The following is an 11,170-nucleotide window of genomic DNA, read 5'->3' on the forward strand; positions in this document are numbered from 1 at the left end:
TGGGGCTCAGCGCACACACCTGAAGGAATGTTCACAGAATTCTTTCACTTTAATCACTTTATTATTTTGTTTTTATACCGTAACAATAGTGAGCTATTTTCTTCTTAGATACAAGTTATTCAAGTTACGTGCTTGTTCACGGAACAAATTAAACTTGTAAATCAAGGTAGCACTGTAAATAAACTGTCCCGTTCGTACGTGAACTTCCTGATTTTGTCATGGATCCAGTGGCTAAAAGCAGAAACCCGCGTGAACACGGACGGCTTTTTGTCCTTGATGCATCCCTGCGCTCCGAAACTGACCACACCGTGCACCTCCCAGGTGGCGGCCCCGCCGGCCTGGCACGCAAAGGGGCCCCCAGAGTCACCCTGCAGGGTGAAGACAGACTTGGATGAAGCTGCAGCCAACAATATAACAATGCCCCTATTTTGGTCTTTGTGTGCAATTATGCAAACAGTGGCTGAATGATCACAAACAAAACAGGTTGTTACGTAAACACTAATCGTGAAAGGACTGCACACATTCCTAAATCCAGAAATATACAAAAATATTAACTTGTTGACTTGAGAGCCTCTTTCACACAGAGACCCTGAAAAAATTTGGCAAATCCCATGAAATACTAGAAAACCTAGTAAATTGATTACAAAATTGCCAGACCCGATTCCGACATTATCTTGGTAGCTTTCAAAAGATGAAAAAACAAACTGTGAAATGGGCTATCAATTTACTAGCTATTTTCATACAGAGATCCTGCAAGATCCTTTCACACAGAACCCAGCTACAGCCTGTTAATTGAGGTGAGTATCACCTTACACACAGATGACGCTGTGCATTTTTATTTTTTGGGTCTGATATTCCCCCCACGTGTGTTATCACCTGGCACGCCGATTTGAGTTCATCCGGGGACTCGTACCCGGCGCAGATCATGGATGGCCGCAGCGTGTCCCACCAGTAGGTGGGCTTGCTGCAGGTCTTGAAGTCCACCACAGGAAGAGCAGCCTGGTTGAGTTTCTCAGACACTTTAGGGAAGAGGTTTCCTACAAAGCAATAGAAGGTGGTTGGCTCCATCTCTTCATTTCTGTCAAGGTACCATCTGTTTTTTTTTTACCTTTCTCATCACCCCAACCAGTGACAAAGCATCGCGTCCCAGCCTCCACCACCACCCCGGGCTGGGGTAGACAAACAGGGCTGATCTCCCGCGTCATGTTGACGGGATGGACCAGATGCACCAGGGCGATGTCATTGGTGATGTCAGTGCGGTCGTCCTCGTAGACGAAGCCCTCGTGGCGGATGATGCTGTCCACCTTGTAGCACGCCTCCGCCGACGGGACGTCCCTAGAAGAGTTCATGTGGTGCTTCCCCAGGCACATGCGCCAGTACGAGCTTTGGTTGAGGGGGCTGGAAAGCGAGGAAGAACATTTGAAAGTGACGTATTTGAGAGGGGGGGGGGGTGTCTACCTGGTTTTGCGTCTAACTTACGTCATGAAACAGTGTGCAGCTGTTAGGATCCACTCTTCATGAATCAATGAACCTCCACAGCCATGCATGTAAGGAATGGGAGACATCGGCGAAGCCTGAAGAGGTAATTAGAAATATGTGTTAACACTTTATTTCAATTATAAAACTTTTTTCTCAAATTCACAGGACCCTGTTCAACTGTGAACAACAAAAATCGGAATAATTGATGCAGCTCTCTAAAACTCTCTAAAATTGCCACAAAATGTCGACAAAGCACTATTATGACGAGTCCCATGACGGTACGAATTTTCGATGGGAGTGTTACCTGCATGGAGACTTGCCAAGGCCAGGAGTGAGGTAGGGCTTCTTCTCCATTCACAACCTTTGTTGTGCCTGTATTGGGAGGCACTGCCGGGTTTCCACAGTTCTTTGGCCAGCCTGGTACAAGATATTAATCTATTAGTATTAAGACATGCTTTGTAAACATTCTTATTACGAAACAGGACACATATTTGCCGACTGCATTTGGTCAAATCATGACGTTCTGTTAGTTATCATGACCTGCTTTATGCATATGCCTAATAATAAGGCTAATGTGTGCTAGCTAACTTTGCTCTTTAGCTTTTCAGGTGTAACGCTAAAGTAATCTAAATGAATGAAAAGAAAATAACAACATCAATAAAATACTTTGACTTTATATGCAGACATATTAAATATCTAAAAATGACTTAAGTAAAGCAAGTGTGAGATATTCCATCACGTTTCCAAACTCACTGATGGTAATGTTGTCCCACGGGTTGGGCGTAGGCGGGGGTAGAGTCGGGATGACGCCGCCGTCGGTGGTCCAGTAGCCGCGGAAACCTTGCTGCCGGTTAGCGCCGTTGCTCAAGAAGCGAATGACGGCCGTGTCACCCGGCACGCTCAGTTCGGGTGGCAGGGCAAAGCCGCAGAAACGACCTGTGAAAGGACAGATTTATCATTTATTAGTCAGTGAACTACTTCCATTCTTATCGATGAAGAAAAACGCCACCTTGCGACGTCATGTTCCCTCCAATGAAGACCTCCACGTAGTCCACACAGTTGCCCAGAAGGTTGACGGCTTGCAGCTCAAAGTGGGTGAAGGCCACGTGGATACTTTTGGCGCCGGGGATCCGAATCCTCCATGTACACACAGCTTGGGTTGGGTAGTCGTTGGGCCAGTCGGGACTGGTGAGTTCACCCTGGGGGGTGCTAAACGTTCCCCCGCAAGGAGCTGTAACGTAATGAAGTCATAGTTGAGATGCCCTGAGTACAATTATTAGTAATCAATTTTATCCTACTTTGAGTCGAAGACAATCTTACCTTCTGAAGGGTCTACCACCTTCCAGGTGGCCGAAAATCCCGTGTCCACCACCTTGTCGTTTGACGTGAAGCTGATGTGAAGTGAAGTCCCGTCACTCACCAGGTCCATGGGTGGCGTGTGACTACAGTACGTGCCTGACAGTGAAAGAGGAACACGCACAAGCTGTCAGTAAAGAAATACTGTGCATAAATTAACAAAGCAGGACATTTATAAAGAATAATAAAAAATTACAAATATATGTAAAATACAGCAAATTAAAAAAAACTTTCCCATACCCAGACTTCCTGTTCCATCCGAAATGCTGACTTTGTCGTTCAAGCACATTTGACTCTCCTCCAGAGAGAAGTTAGAGAAGTGAAGGTGCACCAGTTTGCCGACGGGCGCGTGGATGTTCCACTGGCATCGAGCCATGTTGCCGTAGCTTCCCGGGAAGCCCATGGAGGACAACGTGCCGCCTGTGCCCGTCAAGTCCTTTGGTCCGCCACAGCCGGATGCTACATGAGAAGGACAGATGGTGAACCAAAAAAGGCGGGTTAAGTAAAGATTGAAGAAAAAGGAACCTTACTGTGTTGGTTGTAGATATCCTTGCGGATGACGTTGCTGATCCAGGGAAGGTAGGCGGACGTTCTGGTGAACACAGAGGGTTTCTTGTTCATGATGCACCCGATGGGACCGAAGCTGGTGATTCCGTGAACTTCCCAGGCACTGTCGGGGCCATCCTGGCACACCAGAGGACCGCCGGAATCTCCCTGTGTCGCAAAATCCAGCAAATGTCACGGTTGAAAAAAATTCGTGTTTTTTTTTTTACCTGACAGACGGACTTGAGCTCGTCGGGCAAAGTGTAACCGCAGCAGATCATGGAGGTCTTCACCTGGAACCACCAGTAGTCCATCCGCTTGCACGTGTTGTACGGTACCACGGGCAAGGCCACCTGGTTTAGAGCCTCTGCCACTTTAGCATTCAGGGAATCCCCTAAAAAAAAGGCAGCCATCTTTGTTCATCTTTCAAAACCAATCCATCTATAGCAGTTTATTGAGGATACGGACCTGTTTCATCTCCCCAGCCGGTGGCGTAGCACTTCTTTCCCCCAGGCAGAACCTCCTCCGGGGAGGGGAGGCAGGCGTAGGAGATCTGGTCCCCAACTTCGGCTTCTCCGTCAAGCCTGACCAGGGCGACGTCAAACTCCACGGTGGGCACAGTGGGGTACTTGAAGCTCTCGTGGCGGTAGATGCCCGTCACGCCCAAGCAGCGTTGGCTGGGTTCTGTGAAGGTCAGGTTGTGCTTGCCCAGGCACATTTGCCAGCGGTGCAGCTCGTCGGCGTAGCTGGATGTGGAAGTGGGGCAATTTATTACATTTAAATGTCAAACAAAAGTATATCCTGTAAAAAAGGAGTGGAAAATTATGATTGGAGTTTTTTTTTTCCCAGACCTCACACTGAGGAACCTTTTCCCCCTTTCATCCTTTCTTTCGTTCTTTTTCACCTAATAAAATCTCTACGCCAATTGACGAGTCGTCAACTGCTAAGATTTGTCTCCCTCTGCTGGTCATTGTTTTTATGACATTAAAATGAGTCCAAAGTATTGAAAGAATGTTGTTGCTCTCTTTACCTGCGATGGCAATAAAATTGAACTTGGATTTCCTTTTCATTTCCTCTTTAAATATAACATTTATTTTTCTCCCTGCTACCAACTGTCCAATTAAATCGTGTTCTGGAATCTTGACTAATACTGATAAACTTACTTGATGAAGCAGTGAGCTGCCGTAAGCACCCAGTTCTTATGAATAAGAGTGCCGCCACACGTATGGAAGAAAGTTGGTTCGGGTCGATTGGACGGCCATACCTGACAGTAAAGACCACCATGTCCGAATTAAGACACCAAATATTATATCACAGGTGTGGGAGGGGTCAAGGAGGGAGTATCCCACCTGCATGGACACCTGCCAGGGCCACGAATGAGGCGTGGCTGCTTCTCCGTTCACAATGCGAGACATAACAGCCGGAGGGATGGCTGGTTTGCCGCACGTGGTGGGCCAGTCTAGAAAAGAAGCAGAACCGAGACGATTGGTCTTTTTGTCGGAACCGCCCACTTCTCCACATCTCGCTTTCATAACGGTACTCCACCTATGTTGATTTCGTCCCAAGGATTCGGCGGAACAGGCGCCTCGGTCGGCGCAGGCAGGCTGGGATTCGTAGTCCAGTAGGCCCGGAAACCTTTGTCCTCCGTGAACAAGTCTGAATGGAAGCGTACCACTAGCCTATTCCCTTTGGTCTGGATGTTTTTTGGAAGCTTATTGCCACAAAACGGTCCTAAAAAAGGGGTTCCGAGAGTCATTTGAGTTGTTGGTGACATGATGGCGGTGTGTTCCAAAATACCCACCGTGTTTCTGATTCAAGGAATTGGTCAAGCCGTTAATGTCGTACACCACGACGTTGTCGAAACACTTGGCTGACAGGAAATCTTTCGCTTCGAGTTCAAAGTGAGTGAAGGTCAGTGTGATTTTCTTGCCCAGCGGCACCGCCACGTTCCACATGCACTCGGCGTTGGCCTTGTAGTTCATTGGCCAATTGGGAGACTTGATCACGCCGGTCCCCTCCTTTGACGACAAGCCGCATCCCTGGAGTTCTGGTAAAATAATAAAAAATATTTATTGATTGACTGATTATTTATTCAAATAATTCATATGTATTTGACGCATAATACATTCCTATTACTTTCAATGGACAAAATGCAATTGACAGGCGGCCTTGCTAGCTTATCAAGAAGGTCATAATATATTTTTTTTTGTAATCTTTATTTCTATACTCGTGGACGTTCACCGTAATAAAGTTCGCACTGCTTTTGTAATCGCTTTGATTACAGTGCGAGGGCAGAAGGACGTCAATGTTTGATGTCAATGTCCTAGACGGACGTGTATGTAAAAGTACCAGCTATGTCCTCAGGATAGACGGCCTCCCACTTGGCGGAGAAGCCCCTGTCGGTGAGGCGACTGTCCGACAAGAAGGAGACAGACAGAGTGTTGGTGGCGGCCACCACAACTGGAGGACGGATGTAGCCGCAGTGCGTGCCTGGAAATTGACATGGAGACCATTAGGCGGGCATGCAGAGGACACCATTTTTCATTCAGACCATTGTTGTGTGTGTGTGTGTGTATTTGAAGCTATTCCATTATCATAAGCACGAGATGAAGGATCCTCATTTCAAAGTTAAAGAGGCTCACTTCGGGGAAATGTCTTCAATCTCTATCTACCATCTGATAGCATTCTGACAATATTTCAAAGTACACTCTGGAAGAAGACACATTTTACCCAAGGGGAGATTGAGGGTAGAAGTTGAGGCAGCAAAGTTGAGACTCTAGTTAGTTTGTTAGCGGGTTTATCTTAGTAAGATGTTTGTTCGTTAGGTTGTTAGTTTTTTATTTCCTTCAATATTTAGTTTATTAATTGGATAGTTAGCTCGTTAGTTTGTTTGCTTTACTTCTTGAATTAAACGTGTTAGTTTTTTTAGGCTGCTAGTTTAGTTAGTTACTAGTTGATGAAGTTAGTCTTTTCCTTCTGCTGTAATTCTCTACAATAGCTCAGAAGATGAAGGGAAAAAATTAAGAAGCCCATTTGTTAGCTAGTTAGCTTAGCCAGAAAGCTAACAGGATTACATATAAAAAAAAAAAAAAAACTATTCTAAATGCTAAAATTCAGTAACTGTATTAATGATATCACCTAGCGTGCCGTAAGCGTCCGATACGACCAACTTGTCGCCCTTGCACTGTCCGGTTTCGCCCGTGATGGCCAACTCAACGATGTGCATCTTCAACAGAAAGCCTTTGGGTACGCTTATCCTCCAGGAGATGTTCTGGTGAGCTGGATACGGATCAGGGAAGCCCGTTGATTGGAAGACACCCTTGCGCCCGCTGAGAATAACCGGACCACCTGACGGGAGAAAAGTCACGGTTGATATGTTCCGCAAGATGGAGAGATTTCTTTTGGAGTAATATTTTACCGGTAGCTGTGGTTGTAGGCGGGAGTCTCTGGGTGGTGGGTTTGGGTGTGGTTGTGGGCTTCATGGTGGTGGGGACCACAATAGGTGGGAGGCTGGACTTTGTGTAGATAGCACTGAAGCCTCTGGCGCTCTTGCTGCTGTCCGATTTGAATCGCACCGTCATGGTGTTCCTACTGGATTCCACCGGCTTAGGCAAAGCTCCCCCACAGAATTTACCTATCCACAGTTTTGTTTTTTAAAAATTGAGTTCAATAGTGACGGGTTATTCTCGTGCAATTACCTATTGATAAAAAGCCATCGTAGATCTGCACAAAGTCTCCGCACACTTCCGGTACCAGGTCGAACCGGGTGAACGTCAATCGAACCCGCTCGCCTTCGGGCACGGTGATTTTCCACTTTGAATACACACAAATTTTTCCATGGAGTGCTACATGAATATCAGAATTCCAAATTCTTGAAAATAGCCTCGTACCATTTACGGGTTGAGTAAAGAATCTTCTCAGTTACCTGGTACAGCGCACCATTGGGGTAGTTCTGCTCAGGAAAGCCAGGGGTCAGCAGACTCCCCTGGTCACCTTGGAGAGCACCACCGGCTCCAGCTATTTCTGGTGGCAAAGATGGAGGGACACTTCATTTTCAAGGGTACATGCATACATGATCCCCCCCTTCCCCCACTATCATCCAGCGACACGCCATTTTCTAGGTCAATAACACTCGGCGCCATCTTACCTGAAGTCCGTTCCGGAGACACGGCCTCGTAATGAGCTTTGAATCCTTGGTCTGTTTTTCTGTCGTTGGTGTCGAAGTAGACGGTCAACCGGTTGGTCAGAGACACCAAAGGCAAAGGTTTGCTGTAGCCGCAATATTTGCCTACAAAACGTAGTAAGCGACCACGGTTATTTTTGGGAACACGGTTATTCTATTCTCCACGGGTCCAACTGACCAATGACTCCGAAAGAATCTCGCAGAGTGATGAAGTCTGCGGTGCACAAGTTGGTGTCCTCCAAGGCAAACACTTCGAACCATAGTGAGATCACCTGCGACCAAAACAAATGTTTGATCGTCATTCATCTTTTTATCGGGGGGGGGCGAGTTGAAATGAGATGTTGCTAACTGACACGAACGACGCAAGCGCGGCGGTGCGTTAAGGTTTACTCTGGGATCTTTTTGTTGGAAAGGAAGGATGAAGAGGACAGAGGCTGCCATCTGTCTGTTTTCGCGTCCATCCCATCTGTCCTCCACTGCTTGGCTTCGCATTAGACAATCAGTAAATAAACTCGACTTGTGATCCTCAGCGGTAGTAGCGATTCCATAGAAAAGCTGCTTTTCAAGGAAGAATTTTACTTCTGACTACAGAAGCTGGGTCAAATAAATTGTATTTATATTTTATTTTTATATTATATATTATATTTAAAGTTGTTCATTGGAAAAATGAAACAGAAAAATGACACAACGGAAGTCAAATATCAAAATCCTGGAACTGTCCATCATCACAAATCAGAAAAGGTTCCAATCAATAAGAAAATAAATACGTAGGCTTCATCACAGAAGTAAAACGAGAATCCATCTCACCTTATCGGGGTCGACGGTAATGTGCCAGGAGCAACTCCTGCCGTTGTCATAGCTACTTGGGTAGTGGCGGCTGGTGAAAGTGCCAGACGCTGCGGTGAGCTCCCGTGGACCGCCGCAGCCCGAGTCCGGCCCTGGAGAGATGACGCACGCGCTCGTTATAGTATGCGATCAATCCAACTGTTATTTTTAGAGCTCAATTTCTTTTCTTTTACTGAGTAAGAAAAAAAAAATCCATTTCATTCAACTTGTTAAACATATGACATATATATTTGTTTATACATATGAGTTCAATGATTAATAGTTTTTAATATTTGTTTTTTTCCAAAGCTGAATTTTTGCCTCTGCTTCACTTTTCAATTTTATAACCCGATAGATCATTTTGTCACAATTATCATTTTAATACCTGACTTTCTGCTTTTTCTATACTTTTCCAATTTATTGGTAAGATTTTCATTTTTTTTAAAGTGATTACATTTTCTTTCTGACATTCTTCAAAATTAATTTGACTATTATTTTTGTATTTTCTTCAAATATTTATTTTTATCTATGCATGTATCCAATTTTTCTTGAATAATGACTCATTCTCACCCTCTTGAAGAAGCGCAGGGTCTTCCTCGTGGACGAAGTAGAGGACCACAAGGGCCACGCTCACACCAGTCATCACCACGAAGAGGAATATCAGCCATATTTCCAAGGTGCTCAAACCCCTGGAAGAACCGCTCTTCTGGGCCAGATCCATGTGCCCTTTCCTCGCCATGGCGAAGACACTGAACAGTGTATTCTTGTGCGTGTGTGTTTGTGTGTGTACTTTGGCCGTCAAGAGGCGTCACATTAAGGGCTAGTAAATGAGCAATGAGACTAATTGCTTCATTATCACTAACTTTCATCAGATAAGGCCCATGTGAGTCACAATCATTTGAAACCAATTTGGCACCATGAAATGCAACGATTAAATTGAAACTATTAATTCTTTTTTTTTTTTCAGACCAGGATAATGGTAAATATCTGGTTAGCAAAAAGCAACATTAACGCTAATGCTAATATAACAACAGGTGCGCTCTACCAATGTGATAAGGCGACTGAAATTAGGAAGTGTGAAAATTGTACAAGGTGATATGAAGTTACTAATCCAACTAGAAAAAGTAACATTAGCACCGATGCTAATGCTAGCATAACATGATAGGTGGGCTGGCTGGTCCACTAAAATTATAGACCACCTGTCACAGGTGAGGTTTGTGCTGATGCTAATGCTAACATGAGAAGAGGTAGCCTGACTAGCTCACTAATATCATAACGCATTAAAATGGATTATGTGAGGTTGCCATCACAACAACAACAGGGATAGGATACATCTTCCATTAACACACATGATTTTCTTTAGGTCCCACGTTTTAATACTGTACAGCTGCAAAGACTTTGAATTTTTAATTTAATCTAAATTAAATTCTTTAAATTTAAAGTAGTTTGTCTTTTTGCGCATTTCCCTCACTTCTACTAATTTCCAGATTAGTCCTTACTTTTTATTTTTTCTCCATGACAGAGGTAATGATGCAACAAAAGCAGCTTATGACTCCATGGGGAAATAACTACTGAGGCAAAAAGGATAAAAAAATACATAACGTAACGGTTTTCCGTGTGGAATACTGCAGATTGATAAATGTGACGCGTTTGGCCATTTGTTTGGAGATCTTTGCCTGGAGGAGCCACCATGATTTATGACCACATCTGTCAGCCATAATACAGCAGTCTCTAATGAAGCCAAAGAAGGTGACCCGCGTTTGTTTGTGCGCAAAAAAAGATGACGAGATTCCAGGCACAAATGCGCCAGTAGGACAATATTTAAAAGATTCTGCTTGCCTTTACACGCCACCAATCTACCATAGTAACAACGGGAACCTTTTGGAACATTTGAACTAACTTAACATTTACACGGTTCCTGCATTATGCTCTCACTCTGAAATACAAAGCATACTACTTTTAGTAACCACCAGATTCATGCATCCATTATAAGTACTTGTTAGCCACACGCTAACCACGCTAACACATTCTGGCGCAAAAAAGTAAAAAGTAATGGCCACTCATTGTCATTGACACACACCGCCAAACAAAATTCATAATCCAGTGCAAACACGCTGCAGACTTTTTCAAATGGAGCCAACCCAATTGGTCCACTGGAGTAAAAAAAACAAAAAAACAATTGTGCACAAACAAATGTATGTGTGTGTATATATATATATATATATATATATATATATAAATATATATATAAAAAAATGGGAGGTTAGATGAAGCTCAAATTGAACCGCGCACCGCAAACAAATGTAGGCCACATATTCCACCGGGAGAGGATGAGGCGTCAGGAAGACAAGCAACGACTTTCTCGGCGACTCGACACTCTGATACATAAGAGCAGGGAGCTCTCCAACGCTGCTTCGCGGCGGGGGGGGGGGGGGGAACGTTCCGCAGATTAGAAGGTTTTTAATCACTCCACTGTTCTGGAAGCTCAGCTGCTTCATTACAGTCACAGAGAAAATGGGCCATGCAAGAAAGTGGAGACCTCCACCAAGGTTCAGTACACACAGACAGCTATTTCTTGAATTTTGTCATTCATAGTCATGTATTATTCACTCCAATCCAATTAAAAAATAGCTATTTTTAAATATGAATAGGATCAATCTCTTTTTGATTTGAGAACTATTTCTTGAAATGATTAAAAAGCATAGTATAGCACAACTTTGTTGAGAGATAGTTCAAAATTGCAGATTTAAATCCTGGATTATGGAGGATTAAATTGTAGCCGCA

At 44.3% G+C, this 11,170-nt stretch overlaps 1 protein-coding gene across 1 annotated transcript; it reads right to left on the bottom strand.

Moving 5' to 3' along the window:
- Nucleotides 1-48: 48 nt before the first annotated feature.
- Nucleotides 49-10,479, bottom strand: LOC147057273 (ovochymase-2). Its single transcript, XM_085911440.1, has 25 exons — nucleotides 8,957-10,479; nucleotides 8,369-8,499; nucleotides 7,740-7,833; nucleotides 7,526-7,666; nucleotides 7,304-7,401; nucleotides 7,077-7,191; nucleotides 6,797-7,012; nucleotides 6,517-6,726; nucleotides 5,728-5,868; nucleotides 5,180-5,425; nucleotides 4,924-5,109; nucleotides 4,728-4,837; nucleotides 4,542-4,642; nucleotides 3,847-4,124; nucleotides 3,609-3,772; nucleotides 3,366-3,549; nucleotides 3,076-3,294; nucleotides 2,800-2,934; nucleotides 2,489-2,710; nucleotides 2,233-2,415; nucleotides 1,784-1,896; nucleotides 1,480-1,574; nucleotides 1,109-1,398; nucleotides 877-1,037; nucleotides 49-368 (listed from the first exon to the last, which is right to left on the bottom strand). The coding sequence occupies exons 1-25, from the start codon at nucleotides 9,123-9,125 to the stop codon at nucleotides 162-164; spliced, it is 4,209 nt and encodes a 1,402-aa protein (XP_085767566.1). The 5' UTR covers nucleotides 9,126-10,479; the 3' UTR covers nucleotides 49-161.
- Between the last annotated feature and the right edge of the window lie 691 nt (nucleotides 10,480-11,170).

The sequence above is a fragment of the Syngnathus leptorhynchus genome, chromosome 5 (genome assembly GCF_054491065.1).
Source record: "Syngnathus leptorhynchus isolate UIUO chromosome 5, UIUO_Slep, whole genome shotgun sequence".
Taxonomy (NCBI): domain Eukaryota; kingdom Metazoa; phylum Chordata; class Actinopteri; order Syngnathiformes; family Syngnathidae; genus Syngnathus; species Syngnathus leptorhynchus.